This window comes from Lepidochelys olivacea (assembly GCF_965140295.1).
Source record: "Lepidochelys olivacea isolate rLepOli2 genome assembly, chromosome: 10".
In the NCBI taxonomy this organism is placed as follows: domain Eukaryota; kingdom Metazoa; phylum Chordata; order Testudines; family Cheloniidae; genus Lepidochelys; species Lepidochelys olivacea.
The window spans coordinates 3,130,305-3,149,195 of NC_140420.1; the positions used below are offsets into that span (position 1 = coordinate 3,130,305).

Genomic DNA, 18,891 nt, shown 5'->3' on the forward strand with positions numbered 1-18,891 from the left:
CAAGAGGATTGCAAATCTACACTTTGGGGTCTCCGAGAATCATGTGGTTTTAAATTGATTAAGTTCATTCTGAATGTTCCCACTAATGTGTGGTGGGGACATAATGTCTTCCACTTATACAAAGGAATAATTATTTGATACGCTATCCAAGAGAGATGGATCATTGTTTTTTACAGTCTTGGTAACACCTGCGGGCTCATCATTTTTCTTTTTACTTGTAAATTTAAGGGGCTTTACAAATCAAGGCTCAAACTTGCAGTATTTTTTTAAAATTCTTATTACCATACTGGAGACTCTTCTCTAAACTTCTCTGGGGCATAATTCAATTTTATTGGATATCTTGCTCAGTGTTTTTCTGCTCTTTAACTAGACAAATGGACAGAAAAGCCAGCCTTTGGAACGCCACTGGAAGAGCATCTCAAACGCAGTGGTCGTGAAATTGCACTCCCAATTGAAGCCTGTGTAATGATGCTCTTGGAAACGGGAATGAAAGAGGAGGTAGGAACTTCTACTTTAGTGCGCAGTGGCCTTTTACGCATGTAAAAGTCTCAACTCAAAAGAAAAAAAATGGACACAGTAGAGCCCAGTAAAACTATTAGGTGGGGGAAGAGCAGCTATACCTATCAGTCTGCGCGCTAAGGTGTATAATCGCTTATGGCATTTTGTCCAGTGGTATGATATAGGCCTTCCAAGATTACATTTTTCAATTACGTCCAGGAATCAGATGCAACGTAACTTAAATGTAAAACAGCAGAGAAATAGGAAAGAGAAGAAATTAAAGCATGGTTATCCCTTAGTAGTTCTTCGAGTGATGGCCCCTGTTTGTATTTCTGTCATGGGTGCCCACACACTGGAGCTGGAAGGTTTCGTAGCAGTGTCCATTGACCTGCACACGTACCATGCATCTCCTTGTGCTCCCAGTCAAGTTTGATAGGCTGTGTATGCCTCCAAGGCAGACAAACCCTTCACCCCCTTGTTGTCCACAGTGCCTTAGCCACCTACCTCCAGAGGACCCGTGTCTTTCGGGCATCCCCAAAGCTAGCTGTAGCAATTGCAGACCAATCCAAAGGCCAAGCACTCTTGCCAGCGGATCTCAAAATGGATCTCTGGGTGCATCTGGATGTGCTACGTGCTTTGACGTACAACCATCAGATACGATTATAGCACGTTCTATGCGAGCGCAACCTACCACGTTGGCATACCTAGCAGATGTTCCTGGAAGGACATCGGTTGAGCAGCAACATGGCAATCCAGTCACACCTTCACCTCCTACTATGCTATCCCACAAGCAGTGGCTGTGGGCCGCGCTGTATTAGACTGCATTTTCTTCTGCATCCTTGCACCCACCTCCACGCTGATTACTGCTCACGATTGGAATATATATAGGGACCACCACTTGAAGATGAGGTTACTTATCTGTAACTGGAGGCTCTTCAAGATGTGAGATCCCTATTGGTATTCCAGTACTCGCCCTCCCTCCCATCTGCTGCAGACTGGCATACTTAGCGGTAAGGGGGTCACTGGAGAGCTGTTGACCCGCTCGGCTGGGAGCACGAGGAGATGCACATGTGTATCAACAGACACTGCTATGAAAACCTCCCAGCTCCAACACCTGGCACGCAGGTGCACGTATGATTGGAATACTAATAGGGACCCCACAGCTCGAAGAGCCTCCAGTTACAGGTAACTCTCCTCTTTTTAGTGCAACAAGAGCTGACTCAGTCAGGGCACAGTTTAAAAAAAAAAAAAGTATAGAACTTGTCACTGCTGTGAAAATGGAGCCTGGGTCATAGTACTGCAAGTGTGAAAGATGAGACCAGCTGTTGTTCAAGTGAATTTGACACTTTAATTCTCATCATGTAGGGCTTATTCCGAATTGCTGCTGGAGCCTCCAAATTAAAGAAGCTGAAAGCTGCATTGGACTGTTCTACTTCCCAGCTCGATGAATTTTATTCAGACCCCCATGCTGTTGCAGGTATTTTCAGTATTCTGAATCAGACCCTTCATAAATTACTTCATGCAGTGAAGGTTTAACTTTTTCATGTTTAACCTGGCAGACACATTACAGTATTTTAAGATATTAGATATGATCTGCAAATGAAAATAAAATGAACCTTCCACCCTAACTGCATAGCCTTAGAGATCAAGCGATGCGTGCGCGTGCCTTGAAAGTTTTGCATGTTTATTTCTGTAAGGCCAGAGCAGTGTTCAAAATTCACGTGGTGATGTTCATATGAGTGTCATATTTCTCATGACAGGGCTATTAAAATGATCAAGAGATACTAAGGCATGTGCAGTTGTAACTGTAACTCTTACCTGGTAGCACCATCTTGAGGCTTTATAGTGTGTACTCTTGTCGGCTAGATTAGCAAATGATCCCTGTAGTGTCCAGTGGCAGGCCCCATTCCGTTAAGTGCTGTACAAATCTATTAAGGGAAAAGTCTGAAGTGTGGTCAGTCTGAGGCCTGATCCTGCGCTGACTTCAGTGGGGCTTCACTGAGGTGCAAGGATTGAAGCCAAGATTGTTTCAAACAAAATCTGAAACGAGTCTGTGTGATCTACTGGCTAAGAATGTCTCCCTACTTGCAGGTGCCCTGAAGTCTTATTTACGAGAGTTGCCTGAACCTTTAATGACCTACAGTCTGTATGAAGAATGGACACAAGCTGCAAAGTAGGAGCACTTAAAATCTAGATATGCAAAGAAATGTGTGTGCTGACTTATGCTACTAAATGAGGAAAAATGAATTTATGGAAAAGTTCATAAGTTTACACAATTGTTCCAATTGTCTTTCAACTCCAGCTAGTAAATATTTGTGTGCTGAATTAATCTTCAAACTTTTGTGCATTAGTGTCCTGAGGTTTTTTTAAAAGCATTAAAATATACTTCAGTAAAACAGCTTACGTTACATTTGAGTATTAAACTACTTCAGGCTCTCAGTTACACACCGTGAGAGAGGCAATGCCCTTTGCACATATTACAAGCAGAGCTAATGAGGGGATTCAGAGCAGTTATTAGATGAGTGAATGCAGAGGCAAGAGGATAATACATAGGTGGAAGCCTATAGACTCTGCTTTTCAATTGCTGGTAGCCGAAGGAATTTTGTTTGCTGATCTAAAAGTTCTCTTCCCCACAGCATACAGGACCAGGACAAGAAGCTGCAAGAACTATGGAAAATTTGTAAAAGATTGCCAAAGCCTAACCTGGCTAATTTCAGGTACATTAAGAACAATTGCTACAGTTTTTAGCGCTACAGGTTCAGTGCTAAAAAGTCTAACCTGTTTCAAGGCTAGGATTGATAATGATATGCGTTTTGATCTGGTTTGTATTTATCTATTTAAGTTCCATTAGGATTGTAAAGGGATGTTTGTTTTATCGAGGCACAAAGTGCCTTCGTGTCACTGTTGATGGTTCCATTCACTTTTATCAGTCCCTTGAAGTGGGGTCATGTAGACTTGTTCCCTACTCTCTCACGCCCCCCGGGACTGACCATGGAACAGGAGTGTAGCTCTTGTAGCTTTACTCTAGTGGTGCCAACACTCATCACGCAAGGTTGCTCAGCTTCTCACATGGTATTCCTTTCCCTTGAGAACTTCCCAGGCTCAGCCGCTGCACCTGGCTTCTTGTTAAGCAGCTTAGCCCTCTTGCTTGTTTCACCTTTGGAGTGAAACACAGGGAAAACAAGGTTTCTAACTTGGAGTAGTCTTAAGTGCATGATAGGAAAATGTTTACTGTAATATGGTATTCTTTAGGGTTTATTTAATGTGCTTTCCTAGTGCATGATCATTCTAACCTCAGTACTCTAGTTTTTGCTGTAAATATATTAGTTTTTGAAGGCATGCTAGTTCTTCCATGCTTAAGATGGAAGATATTTCCCAACTATTAGTCACTTTCTCAGTAAGCTCAGTTTTCATTGATTAATGGGAAGAAAATTAGGAGCAAACTACTAAGCATGACATTTTAGTCCCATTTTTACCAGTCACCCTTAGGAGTTTCTGGAAGCTTGACTTGAAACGTTTAATCTCTGTGTGATTCCAGTTAGCCGCATCCCCTCCAATGAGAGACAGCAATTATCAGTCATGTGCTAGAGAGCATTGTGTGTAGTGAGCTGTTGCCACCGTAACTGCCTAATGACTTGATTCATTCTTTGCAGGTATCTAATCAAATTCCTAGCAACACTTGCACAGAACAGTGACATTAACAAAATGACACCCAGCAACGTTGCAATAGTGTTAGGCCCCAACTTGCTATGGGCAAAGACTGAAGGGTAAGTTGGTTTTTAAATACTACTACTAATTGTATCTTCAGTAAAGCATAGAAATATAACTGTAAGTGCTTAACCAAGATCTGAAAAGGTCTTAAACAAGTTGTTGAGAAATGAATTGTAAAGGGTGGGATTTCAGGAGCATGTCTGCTTCTTTCTCCAGCAAACATTATGAAATTGCACACAGACCAGTGGCGTAAAGGCTGTGTAGTTTTCAGAATTTTTACATTCCATGCACTTCGTGGAAGTCTAGAATATTCTGGAAAAACCCTGGGCTTGATTTTTATGTGGCAGTAATTAAGTGTATAGTGGCACTCGTTTAATTCACAGCTTTCGGCATGCAAAATGAAAAAAACCAACAGGGTTTTTAACTTGGAAAGATGTCAAGTATCAGAGGGGTCGCCGTGTTAGTCTGGATCAGTAAAAGAGGCAGAGAGTCCTGTGGCACCTTATAACTAACAGACGTACTGGAGCATACGCTTTCGTGGGTGAACACCCACTTCGTCGGATACAACCCATGACGTGGGTATTTACCCACGAAAGCTCATGCTCCAATACATCTGTTAGTCTATAAGGTGCCACAGGACTCTTTGCCAACTTTGAAAGAGTTGTCTGTATCCAAGATCACAATCTTCTGAATTTTGTCCACAGATCTCTCGCTGAAATGGCAGCGGCAACTTCCGTCCATGTGGTAGCAATCATCGAGCCAATAATTCAGCATGCAGACTGGTTCTTCCCTGAAGGTAAAGACTTGCAGTAATGGGAGGAATTCTGTCAATACTAGTTCCATGGTATTCCTACACTGTTAAATAATTAGGAATATAAAATGTTGGTGCACTGCTTCTGGGTACATACACGTCTTAATCTGTCTTCATCCAGATGTGGAGTTTAATGTGTCTGGAGCATTTGTTGCTTTACCTGCCACCAATTCCAATCACTCCTCACAACTTGGGAGTGAGTATGAGTCGGGGACACTGGAGCGGAAGAGGCCTGTCAGCATGGCCGTAATGGAAGGCGATTTGCTGAAGAAGGAAGGGTATGTTTAGCTCCTGGAACTTTTTTCCAGCCATTAGCCCTCACTCAAACTCCCAACCACTGAGGAGGTTGTAATTTGAAATGTTTCGTAGCTCATCTTAAAATAAAATTTAAAACCTGTGGTCAGAAGGGGAAATACTCCTAGATAACCCGTCAGTGATTTATTTCCCCTCATATTATTGCAGCCTGAGGAAGGGTCAAAGGTAACGTACTGGCATTTACTTCAAGTTATGCTCTATGCATGATAAAAGCCAAGCAGATAATTACTGTTTCTGTTTACAATATTCCCAACTCCTAGATTTTAGGTCTCAAAATAATCCATTAAAAATAAAAGTACGTTTGATAGTATCTATTGCTTTAACTTCTGAATGTTCCAAGGCTTCTGTTTAAAACCACAGGCTGAAGTGGTGTTATCTGATGCCTTCATGATAAAAGACTTCTGATTTGATGATGGTACAGTATACCATGGCAGATGTGCTGTATTTACCCCCATACAATAACATGTAGTACATTTGTTATCAGTTTTTCATATCCGTATTTAAGGGATGTGCTGTTCTAACTCCTTATGCAAATGTTAAATTGTTACTTTGGTTTTAACTATGGTTAGACACATGCAAATTATTTTATTTATTGCAACTGTATACTAGATTTCCCTACTCCTGTCATGTGGTGAACAGTATTGACAGAGGGGAAAAAGAGAATCCATTCAAGGTTCATTCTTTCTTGTTTTAGTGGATTTTAACCACGTCAAATTAAACATTTCTAGAACATGCTGTGTTAACCTTTTTAAATGACCTATATTGGAATGACAAAGTTTATCCATAGTTAAATAAAGTAGTTTCCTTCCTTTTTTCATGCTTTTAACCATGCAAATGTATATAAATATTTCTTTAGTAAATAAATGTTTATCTTGAAGTCTATATGGTGACTTGAAGATACCATGTTAAAAAGTTTGCGAAATACCTAATGCACAAAGTCTGAAGATATCCTGGTGTCTAAGGAAATTTCCTTATTTACTGGTGTGGTAAAATTACTCAGCATTCAGATCTTACTTGTCTTCAATTTGTAATTGAATAGCCCATCCCACTGATGTTTAGTTTACCCTTCGGTGTGAATGTCAAGTTGTGTTGCATGTCTTAACAAAAGTGGTGTTATATGGAGAAAGGTGAAGCTTTCCTTGTTGCTTTTTTGCATGCTAAGCAACGGGTTCCTGTCTGAGTTATAACATGCAATATTGCTCTTTGGCTTTATTTATCTGGAGTTGGCCTGCATGGTGTGTGTTCACTCTCTCTTCTCTCTAGCTTTGGTGTCAAGGTTGTGGACTTCCAAGTGAATCCTCGGAGATGTGGCACTATAAATAGAAAGCACACATCCCCAGCTTTCCAGCCACCACTTCCACCTACTGAGGCTGGCATGCTGGCTCAGCCTGTAGCAGAGCAGCATTCACAGGGTTCTGTGGCTGAAACCAGCCCAGTAAGTGCAACTTTTGCTCCCTTTGCTGGCACAGCAGAACATTTACAAAGTCAAGGAAATGAGGATGTCAGGTAAGAAGTCTGGTTTCTGTTGGCAGTGGCTTTAACAGGCTGCTTCAGCAACAAACTGGTCTCTGGCAGTATAAGTTACTCAGCAGGGTACTACCATCCAACTTGAATATACCTGCCCTTTTTATAAAGTGCTTTGAGGTATATGGATAAAAAGAACCATACAAGAGATGATTATGGAACTTTCTCTTTTTAATTTGAAGTTAATTACTATAAAATCTGTTTTACACATGAGAATTTTCAAGAATTCTCCATCAGTATACTCTGCTGCCCTCTATTGATCTCTTCAAGTCATACTCCTGGAAGTATCTTCAAAAGGGCTCAGTTTATTGCTGAAAGCATAAGAAACTCTGGCAATACTAGAAGCCTGTGAGGCTTGTCTTGGTCATTTCTGTTAAGTGATGTAGATTCATGTCTTGTTTGCTTTTCGTTAGTGTGTTAGCTAGCAAAGAACAGACGTAATCTTAACCTTAACCAGCAAGTCAGAAGTCAATTTATCACTCTTTGGCATCAGTTTCTTTAGCACAATGGTATATTAGATTTTCACCACTTGACTGCTATTGAAATTCTATGCAATCATTTACTTTTTTTGCTAGTCACTGTATATTTTGATCTGGAGATTAATTATAATAGATTTGCCCATTCCTTATCACCCTCTAGGGTTATGTAACACTTTGCTTTTAGGTATTCTCCTGGTTTGTCCAAGTGAGAGCTGGTAAACCATTTTTAAGTGAAGTTTGGAGAGGACTAGTCTTTTAGGCAACCTCCCACAAAGTAAAACAGTCTACAGGTGCCATTGCTGGATTGGTTCAGATCAGTAACTTTGTTGCACTTTACTTAACTTTTGTTCCCAAGTGACATTCTTGCAGATCTGATCATAATGGATCAATGCCCAAGATCTCTAACTCTGAAAACCTGAACTACACCCAAGCTATTAGCAAACAGTACTAGTGGATTCAGAAGTACAGCAGTATAGAAGGGGTTGTTCTCTGCCTTTAAGAGAATGTACTGATAGTTTTTCTTACCTAAATTTATCTACACAAAAGCTTTCTTGTTTTGTGAGCGTTAATGAATTCTTTAGTTGAACTGGATCTTGTAAAAGCCAATACCCCCTCCAAATTCAGGATTACAATCTAACAATACAGACGGGGGAGGGAAATGTACAACATGCAGGCAAAATGATCAGGCACCGGCTTTAATTTCTTTTCTTTTTTATTGTGAGGCAGGTATATTGCAGAAGTCAAACAGCATGTGTGTGGGAAGGAAGGACATGGATTAGGGGGAAATGCATTCCCAACAACCTGCACTCCACACAAACCATTCAGACTCCTTGGTTCTCTTCCCGTCCTGCTGCCCTTATGCCCTGGTGGCTTCACTCTTCCTCTGGCCCTCCTCATTGCTGAGATCTTTATACAGATCCGCACTTCTCCGTACTTTCTCCATTTGTAGGTCCCCACTAACCTCCTGTCTTCCTCTGAAGTACCTCCGTGGTGGTCTGTCTGGCAGAAGCAGATCCCATGGCAACTTCTCTAGCACTGCTTGTGGGTCATGCATGATTTAAGAAGGAAGCTACTCCTTTTATCAAACAGCCTGAACTGTGCCCTTCTAGTGGCAGCTTCCGCATGGTTTTCCCAGTCCTCCTGCCTGGAGCTGCACTCAGAGCCAAGAGCATCACAATGCTTCTCCGCTCTCTGCAGGGCAGTTTGATATGCTCCAATATCTGGGTCAGAGGTTGTCGTGTCAATGGCTCAATCAGAAGCTACTGTCATGTTCTCTAGTATCTCTGCTCTCCTTTAAAATAGTCTGTAGCTATTGCAAGGGAAACTTTAAATGTGAATAAAGCGTAACCAATGCAAAGATGTCTGAGTCTGTTCCAGGGCCCCTGCAATATCCCTGGGGTATGGCCTATCTCAGCTCAGTGAGGTGTTAAATCAGACAGCCAATGTTGATATCACTAGGCACGTCCGGACTGCACAAAAGGTGGCAGGGGTGGAGGGGAATTATACCAAGATGGGTATTTCAATGTCAGTCTTGCACTGTCGTCCCTACCCTGACAAGCTACATGGAAGCTAAAAACTAAACTCCGGAGGGTGGCATCAGGTAGCTACACTGTGGCAAAAAAATTCCTGCCGTCTTGTCTCAAGACGTTTTCCCCCAGTCAAGGAGCCGTGCCAAGAAGCCAGAGGAGCTCAGAACTGCCTGCACACTCTGAATATCTGCATGATCTAAAGTGAGCAGAGTCTCATTTTGGTGACTCACATAACGTTGTGTGGGAGGAGCTTAACAGAGCATCCCCACTTTTATTCCCCAGTCTCATCTCTGGGTATATCAAACTAGCTGCTTTTTGAGATGTCCTGCAATGCTGGGGCAACCGAGGTTATTCTGTTAAAGCCACAAGCACATGGTGACTTAAAGTGGGGTATGAATTTTTGAGAGTAATCCAAGGGTTTTCCATGAACTTTCAAGTTGGGAGTCTGATGAACCAGCCTTAAATGTATCGACTCCTCTTCAACGCAGAGAGAATACAGTTGGTATTAGAACAATAATTAATGTAAATATGTATTCCGGTGTTCATGCAAGGCTGGCTATAGATTTATTTGTTTTGGTGAGACTACATCAAATGTAGTCAGCAGGGCCCGTTTAAGACTAAGACTTGGTCCACACTAGAAAATTAGCTTGGTTTAATTACATCAGGGTATGAAAAATCCACACCTGTGAGTAGCATTTTAAAGCCAACCTAAGTCCCTGTGTAGACAGCACTAGGTGGATGGAAAAATTCTTCTGTTGACCTAGCTATGACCTCTTGGGGAGGTGGGTTTACGCTGATGGAAGAATCCCTCCCATCAGCACAGTTAGGGTCTACACTGAGGTGCTGCAGCTGTGCCGCTGGACTGTTTCAAGTGTAGATAAGCTTGAAGTAGACAGCTGAGCATGGCAGCTCTAGAGATGCACAGTCTCGTTACTTCACTTGTAACTAAGAATCCCTTCAAATACCATTTTAGTACAGGAATCTGTTTCCCATGACTCAGACACCTGTATCTGGAATTAACCTGTTTCTAGTGTAAACCCATGAGTGTGATGCAGTACATCTGGGGGAGAGGTATTTCAAAAGCAACTTCTGATGCAGGTGTTTTACATTTTCAGTACCTCAAAGCCCAGGGACACTGCAGCTTCAACTACTCCTCCACCTGTGAGAAATGGTGGGCACTTAAGCACTGTGCAGAACCAGCCGCAGTCATCCAATAGCTCTAACCAGCTTTGTGTTAGTCAGCCACAGAATGCTGCTGGTCCCAGCCCCCACGCAGTGAGGAGAGGTATGTTGGGTTCTTGTTTGCAGTTTTCAGTGTGAGACTAGACTCATTTCTGAAACAATTGTTGTGATTAAAATATTGACCTCTCACAGCTGGGTGCTTGCCCACATAGCTGTTTCCTAGGATTGTTACCCGTTATTGCACTCCTGGTTTATTTGGATGGACCAGTTCTCCACTCAAGCAAATAGTTCAACTGTGTATTTTACCAAAACTTACTTAAACTTGAGTCTGCTACCATGGACGAGTCTGAAGAATATTGTGATGTTGCCAACCATGTACAGTGGTATCACTTGGGCAGGAGTTTGCTGATTAATAACCTTTGTGTACATTTCTTGGTAACCAATATGAAACTACAATGGTACCAGGCCCGGATAATTTCAACTGGAAAGCGTATGAGCATTTTAAATGATGTTACTCATTCCCTTATTTCAAGGTTTTATTCCAGCTGTACATAGTAACTAATTTATTCTTATCAATGTCTCTCAAAGCTGTGAAAAAGCCTGCACCAGCACCTCCTAAACCTCCACCGGGGCAGCCAGGAACCTATGGTTCTATTGCAGCAGCTCAGCTACCTTCTGCCTCTCCAAAACCACCCACAAGAAGTCCTTCTCCTCCCGGTCAACTTACAAACCCAGGGGCAGTCCAGAGTTCCACCTCTTCCCAGGTTTCTGCACCTCGGAGACACTCCAGCAGCCTCTCCCCAATACAGGCTCCTAACCACCCACCTCCACAGCCCCCAACACAGGCTACTCCTCCTCTGCAGCCTAAACTAAGTAGTCAAGTATCTTATCCACCTGCTGTACCTAGTGGGGAACATGGACCTGAACAGCCATCTTGTACTCCTCCTCAGACTCCAACACCACCTGATACGCCGCCTCTAGGAAAACACAATGCTAGCTCCGCACTATTTCCACTGCAGCCGTCTACCCAAGAAACTTCGCAATCTCATTCTCCTCCTCAGACTGGTACGTTACCGAGACCAAAGCCAGTACCAAAACCCCGGAACCGACCTAATGTTCCCCCACCACCTCATCCTCCTGTTTCTCATTCATCTGGAGAAAATGTTCTTACAAATCCCACTCAAACTGCTTCCAAAATAATAACTGGTAAGTGAATTCTTTGTATGCTGTAGCATGTTAATATATTTTGGGGCTGGGAGACTGTCTACTGCTGTAAACATCAAGTTGAAATATACTGATGAACCTTCTTTGGTGAAATATGAAAGGCAAGCTCAGTTAAGTTATTAAATTACTTGTTTTATTCTGTTAAAATGCTTGACCTGCATATTATGGTTTACGAGGTCTCTGCAGAGAACCGTCCAGCACTTTCCACGGAGAGGACTTTTTGTTCTTATAAAAATGAATGTGATTTACTTTCTGAATATGTTTTCCAGCCTTGACAGCAGAGCATTGTTACAGGACTCAACTTTAAATGGCTTTTCCAAGCTCTTCACGTCATGGCAGCTACCATTACGTAGGCATGAGTTGCAGAAATGGCAAATATTTTGAAGTGGGGGGAGGCCTAGCCAAGGAGAACACATTAAGCATGTATTCTAAGTCAAGATTTCTGAAGTGGCTAATGCCTTTGTGAGCCCTAACATGATGTTAATGGACCGGACTTTTCAGAGGGTGAAAATCAGGCCCCCATTAAGATGTTCCAAATTAGGCACCCAAAATCACTAATTGTTTTTGAGCACCTTGACCTGGTATAAATATGCATCTCTGTATTCCAACATAACTACCATGCTACTCCAAGTATGTCTACATTGCAGTCAGAGATGCAAATAACAATAGGAGTGAAGCTGCAGCAGCATGGGCTATACAAGCTAATTTGGGGACCGGGGGAAATCTATTCAAGTGGCTAGTCTGTGCTGCTGTGGCTTCCCTGCTATTGTTCAGGCTAGTTAGATCACAAAAAGAAAAGGAGTACTTGTGGCACCTTAGAGACTAACCAATTTATTTGAGCATGAGCTAAGTGAGCTGTAGCTCACGAAAGCTCATGCTCAGATAAATTGGTTAGTCTCTAAGATGCCACAAGTACTCCTTTTCTTTTTGCGAATACAGACTAACACGGCTGTTACTCTGAAACCTGTCATTATGCAAGTTAGATCACAGTTAACTTGGGTATGTCTAGACATGCTGCAATCATACCTCTGCCTGCAGTGTAGACGTACCCTCATGGGGCACAAGGTGGTATTTGCAGGCTCCCACAGGAATAGTAGAGTCTGCATTTTATAGATGATAGGTGGCAATAATAAATTTAAATCTTGAAGAAAAATGTGACCATCACAGTCACAAAAAGCAGCACCTTTGAAATGTCTTCCTGCTAAGTCTGACTTTTTTAGACACTTTAAAAAGGAAAGGTAATGAACATAAAAGACTAATGCTTTTAAATCTGCGTGTTTAATGGTTAAACCCCTTTTCAATAACACTTCAGCTGTCTAGATTAAAGACTAATTTTGTTTGGAATGCAAACTGTATTCTGTTATCTAATAGCTCTACCCCATAATGCCTTCACAGGTGGGGAAGGTTACTGCGACTAAGGTTTGTACTGATCAGAACCCTGCAATACAGCTACAAATGCTCCTGCGCAGCCATTTTTATCTGTAGCTTTCTTTTGTTCATGTGCTTTAAAACGTGTGCTTTTGTCCAGTTTGCCCTATAGCTCATTATTACACATGCTGTCCAGTTTGTAACAGACATTAGGACCCATGTTTCATTTTGATAGTCACTTGCAAGCTTTTTTGAAAAGAATCCTCCTTAAAGTGTACCATGCAAATAATTAACACTCAATGTAATGCAGTTATCAGAACTACCACTTCTGGTGTCTAAAGTGATGTAGTGACCCATTTAAAATGTCTGTTCCCCTCCTTGGTTAACTTTTGCCAAACTGAAGAGTTGGGAGTTAACGCAAAAAACTTTGCCACTCATATTTGGTTTCTAATGCAGCTTTTACACTAGGATTTTGATTATTTGGATTTTAACTGCTTGGAACTTACTCATACAAAGCACACACTGTTCATGAACTAAACCCCAATGCAGAAAAGCTCCTGGCAGCATCTCTTTGCATTCTGGCATGTTTGTATTTGCATTCTGTAAGGTCCTTAGCCTCCTTAATGGTGCTACAAGTCTCCAAAGAATAGGTCGTTTAGAAACTTGACAGTTGCCTAATGTAATGGCTTAGAGGCAACAAGTTATGGTGTGCTGAATAAACGGAGGCCACGTACCTGTGTTGATTACCCCAGGATGTGGTTATTACAGGATTTATGGACAATGCACTTTAATATTGTACCGAGAAGCTTAATTGTAATTGCAATTTCTAAATGAAACTACCACTAAACTGGCTGTCAAATTGCTGGAAGTGAACAGCTTTAAAAAAGGCTTTAATCTTTTGTCCTCTTCCATCTCACTCCCCCTCCCTTCTTCACAGGTCAGCCACATTAATCTCTCCAGAATAACAGCAAAATTCTGTTTCCAAATTGAATTGGGAAAGTAGTGCTGAGGGGCTGGGATTCTTGCATTATGCTTGACAGTGAGTTATTCTGGGGATAAAGAGCCATGCTGACATGTAGTGGGAGAGCAAGGGCTGAGCCTCCTTTTCCAAATGTTGGCTTCTGCAGTTTGACTATCTTGTTTGGGCTTTGGTGTATTTTTCCATATACATGGAGTTTCCTGCTTCATCCGAGGCAGTGGCTTTGTGGCTGGCAAATAGCTAAAAACTGAATTTTATTAGGTCAATCCCATAGGGTTATTTAGGAATAGCCATATAATTAAGCAGATCCCTCTCCTTTGGATAATAGCGATTCAGAATACAGGAATTTACTGATCTGTTGTAACATTAAATGATTATTCAAATGAGGCAATCACAACAGAGTACAGCAGTCTGCACAGCTGAGAGGTGTGGCTATATCAGTAACCATACAACACTCCTGCAAGTCTGTGCTGGGGAATTCCATCTCTTTAGTAAAAGAAGCCACTTAAAGCAGAACTAAAGTGTTCTTATAGTTTGATTTGGTCCATATATTTTCTTAATGTATCCAGGAACTGACTGCCAGCTGTATCTCAAATGATGCCATTTGTACAGTGTCAGACTGGAAAAGTTTAAGGCCACAAGTACTAAAGTAACGTAACAGTTAGTGAGCAAGCTTTAGCAAACCAGCCAGATAGAGTGGCTGATGTGAGCAATAGTACAAGAACTTTACTGGCATTATTACATGTAGGGAGAAGCAGGAGTGTTTATATTATTGGATTCTGTATTAAATCTAGCAAGTGCATCCATGCATATATTTCGGAAGTATTCCAAGAAATCTCCTGGAAGCTAAGGAATTTGGAGAAAAGGCTGAATCTCAATGCTCAGGTTCACCCCTTGCAAGCCACACTGGGATAGGATCAGCCACTCTTTGGAGACTAAAGAGACAATCATACAGACTATGGTGGAAGATAAAATTTCATCCTTAACCTAACACCTGACATCATACTACTTAAAAGCTATGGAGCAGTTACTCTTATGACAGGTGTCCGAGGAGCAGCCCTGTTAGTCTGTATTCGCAAAGAGAAAAGGAGGACTTGGGGCACCTTAGAGACTAACCCATTTATCTGAGCATAAGCTGAATGCATCCAGTGAAGTGAGCTTTAGCCACAAGTACTCCTTTTCTTCTTATAACAGGTGCACCTTAAAAGCACTTATTGTAAAGACCACTGGGCTGCTGTCGTTTTCATGAATTGGCTCCTTTGTTATATATTTGTAACTGATCCGTGTATATAGGCTGTCTCTTTTTTTTTAACTTTATGCTTAACAATAAATAGCATACTAGGGAAAATTAGACTCTCACAAGCTGAAACTATGGAACTCCGAACTAAAATTAGCAATAAATGTCAAACATTTGAACTATAACCTCTGAAAAGCTTGCAGGGGGTTTGTTATACCAACTCCTTAGTCATGCTTTAGGTTTGAGTAACTTCAAATCTTGTTTATGGTTGTAAGTAATTAGCTCTAAATTCTAATTGAAAATTTTATTAAACAATCTAGATGTTTGACCTGCATTATTCAATGTGAACTGAAATGGGAAAGTTTAATGGTAAGGAAAAGGCATTTGATTGGCCAAAGACATTGCTAGTTCATGACTGAATGTGCACTAATGCCCAATACTAACCTGTCAGCATAACGCCGCTTGCTTGCATTCTGAGTAATATAGCATGCAAAAAGAATGGCTCTTCTATTTTATGCTTGCCCTAAATTTAACAAATACTAAATGGATTCAAGACTAGAATGTAGTTCATGTTTTGCATCACTAATTTCTCATGTCCTATTTTACTGGGAGTCATAACATGAATGGATTTTATCTCTATTCTGAGTTGTATTTGAAGAAGCTGTGCCTTTTTACTATTTCTCTGTAGCAAAAAAAAAAATCTTACCCCATCATCCTCCTATTAATGGTCACCCTCCCTCTTCTAGTCCATCCTTCACAATGAAGTAGTGATGGGGAGCTCTCCTGTCCCATGCCTTCCCCTAGAGGTTATGACACAGTCTAACATGATTCTGCATAAAAGCCATTGGAATACTAAACTACTAGTGCAAATTCAATAGTACTAAATTTGTAGAAAATGTAAGGTGATAAGTGTGTAAGTGCTTCCAGGGCCACTGCCATTTTTAAAAAACTTTTTTTAAATCAGACTGCAGGGATGAACAAGGTATAAAATACTGAGATGGATTTGGAAAGTCTTCAATTGTAACTTGCAGTGTTGTAAACATATTGGTTCCAGGATATGAGAGACCAGATGGGTTAGGTAATACCTTGTATTGAACCAACTTTTGCTGCTGAAAGAGACATTTTCAAGCTACACAGAGCTCTTTTTCAGGTGTGGCAAAGAAGACCTCTGTGTAGCTTGCAAGCTTCTTTCACCAACAGAAGTTGGTCCAATAAAAGGTAGTAAAGAGCTCTTTACTAACATTTGAGTCTAGTAAGTAATGCTTGTGGTGATGGCAGTGTAAGAACCTTGTGTAGGAGTTCCTTTAATACTTTTTTTAAAAAGTACTTAAAATTGTAATCTCTTTATTTCAGTATTAAACAAAAATTAGTTTGGTCTACCCTTGAAACAAGAAGAAATCTAATTTTTTTTAGTGGTGGTTCACCTAAATATATAACTTTGTTTACCATGCTGCTTGTTCTAAAATCTGGAAGGTTTTTATTGTACCTTTATTATTCTTATTCCTAACAGTTTAGGCGCTTTGGAATTAAGGATTAAAAAGGAACAATTTCACTTATCACTGAAATTCAGCCACTTTATGGATGGTACATGCTTTTATGTTTTCTTCACACAACACCATAGTACAAAAATTAGAGAAGGAAATGCATATCTGACTGGTTGAATCTACACAGTGAATTTAAGTAAGCTGAAAGTTATGTAAACTGGAATCCTATTACAAAAAGGGCCATGGGATCTTATGACTTCATGTGGTAAGGACCTGGTTAAGCGTTCTGCAAAGAGCTATCAGCATAGGACCTTCGGGACTCCAGTGCCACCTATAAAGACAGCAGTATCACTGAACTGCAGTAACCTGGATTTTCTAGGCCGTTTTTTTCTGACACCCTTGAGCAAAGATTTACATAAATTTAATTTGTTGCTAAAGTGGGGAAGTAGCAGGAGTTATGCTCCTAAATTCTAATTCTACCTTTGCCACTGACAATCCCTGGGCCCAGATCTTCCATTTATGCATTTGTAAAACAAATAATACTTACCCATTGTTTCTGTTTGAGGCTTAGTGTTTGATATCTTTGAGCTCTTCAGGGGGGTTTAAATTGCCTCTCCATGAGCCAGAGGAATAAATTACACTTCAGTTTCTCAAGACATAGATCAGTATGTGGCATATTATGAACACTTGGCTACTTCCCGAAACACTGAGGTGAATGCTTTCATTTAAACGGTTAGCTGTTCTTTCTGGCTTTCTGTCCTGTTCCTAACAGCCACCAGAACTGCAAGATTGAGATCCCCTCTGTCACTTTCTGGATACCTCTACCAGAAAGGGCCAGAACACAACTCTCCCCTGTCATTGATCAAAGACAAACTACAAGATGTTCCCTACCAGCAAGGGGAAAGAAGCTGAACCCAACCCTTTCTTGGGACCATTAGTGTTGATTTTAAATAGTTTCTTCTTCTGCCTGTAATAGACACCTTCCCTGGATATCATACATGTTCGTTACTTAAGTAATGGGGAGGTATTTCTATAATACTCTTTATAGAATGCAAAATTCATTCTTGTTTCCTCCAGAGTGGGTGTCTACAGCAGAAGCTGGGAATATTACAAGGCAGTGTAATTTGACATTGAAATGTTCAGTTCTTTTTTAGCTTCTTTCTGTCAGGCAGGTGACGATGGGGGTGGCTGGGAGGAGCTACCCAAACTTCATTCAGTTTTTCTGAAGTGGCTTGTGTGCATATGCAGGCCCTGAACTTGCAAAACCTCTGTTAAGCTGTTGTCCTACCTGGATCTGTTCCTTTCCCTTTGTTTATAAGGAAATATACCTGAGATCTAATGACTGTCCAGACACTATACATTTTATGTTTTCCTGCTTTTTTTGTAGACTCCAATTCCAATGTTCAAGAACCACTTAGTAGCCTCTCTTCAGAGCTTCCTACAGAGTCAGCAAGCAAGGAATTGCACAACCATCTCATGCTTAATGTTGACAATGATACAGAAAGCACTGCTCTGTAAAAGAAAACGTGCTCCAAAACTTTTTAAAAAACCTTTCTGTCCTCATGGAAAAGTTGCAAATCAAGACCTAACAGTGAAAAGCTTTTTTTGAAGATATGGTGGAACTGTGTGAAGGCTCTACTTACATGTAAGGCAATCTAACCATACAGAAGAAGTTTAATGATCTGTGTCTTGACAGTGGTTTCAAAAATCCTAGATGGGAAGAGTTGATTACTGTGGAAATTTACATAGGACACTTAATTGCTGCTAATACAGATGGCATTAGCAGAAATCCCAAAAGAATAAAAAGCAGTGCATCAGTTACTATTTAAAGTGCATGTATGGAAATAACCTACTTAATGTCACTGTTACTTTTGTTCCTAGTTCTTAGACATTATATTAAAAAGGAGATGCCTTGCAAGAGACTTTCCCTCACTGACTTGCTGCAGACTTTTGTTTTTGTTAAAGTATGAACCAAAAAATGCCAGAATGCTGGTGGTGACTGCTGGTTATCAGTCACCTGTCAAAACTGTGGATGTATTCCAGTGCCTTGAAGGACTGTCATATCATAGAAAGAAACTTACTGTATCTTTAACCATTTTATTGCTACTTTAAGTACTGACCATTATCTGTATGTCATAGTTATTTGTATTAACCATACCTGCTTTTTATGTGAAACTGTGGAAATGTTCATGCTTTCATTTAAATTGGCTGAATTTTGAACATCTGTTTGGATTCATCAGTTGAGTGAGCATTTATAAAATTAAAGGATTCCGTCTTTTGTCGTTTGAAGGCCTATTTATTCTAGTATCCAAATATAACTTCTCCATGCATTTTTGTGATCCACTGAAAACACAATAGGACTTCAGTGCTGAGCTTTAACTGCTACTCTTTAAAGTGGCTACATCTGAGACCTGGTGCCTGTTAATTATTCAACCACAGAAAGTATGGCTGAGTGCTCAACTGATCTATCTTTCATAAACTATGGAAGAGAGAGAGAATCCTAGGACTGGAAGGGACCTCCAAGAGGGACCATCTAGTCCAGTCTCCTGC

The 18,891-nt window shown here is 40.8% G+C and overlaps 1 protein-coding gene across 4 annotated transcripts in view; it reads left to right on the forward strand.

The window, feature by feature from the left end:
• ARHGAP17 (Rho GTPase activating protein 17) overlaps positions 1-18,623 on the forward strand; it is a 65,930-nt gene extending 47,307 nt beyond the window's left edge. Inside the window, exons 10-21 of one of the 4 annotated variants that reach the window (XM_084640833.1) lie at positions 371-498; positions 1,864-1,975; positions 2,590-2,671; positions 3,135-3,215; positions 4,152-4,265; positions 4,914-5,005; positions 5,142-5,298; positions 6,599-6,841; positions 9,983-10,152; positions 10,638-11,255; positions 15,178-15,226; positions 17,729-17,866. In XM_084640833.1, the coding sequence (XP_084496959.1) occupies positions 371-498; positions 1,864-1,975; positions 2,590-2,671; positions 3,135-3,215; positions 4,152-4,265; positions 4,914-5,005; positions 5,142-5,298; positions 6,599-6,841; positions 9,983-10,152; positions 10,638-11,255; positions 15,178-15,185 (1,805 nt within the window). In that variant the 3' untranslated portion in view covers positions 15,186-15,226; positions 17,729-17,866. Of the gene's footprint in view, positions 1-370; positions 499-1,863; positions 1,976-2,589; positions 2,672-3,134; positions 3,216-4,151; positions 4,266-4,913; positions 5,006-5,141; positions 5,299-6,598; positions 6,842-9,982; positions 10,153-10,637; positions 11,256-12,668; positions 12,693-15,177; positions 15,227-17,728 lie in introns of all 4 variants that reach the window. The other 3 variants (XM_084640832.1, XM_084640831.1, XM_084640834.1) reach the window with 3 other exon arrangements.
• Positions 18,624-18,891: the final 268 nt, after the last annotated feature.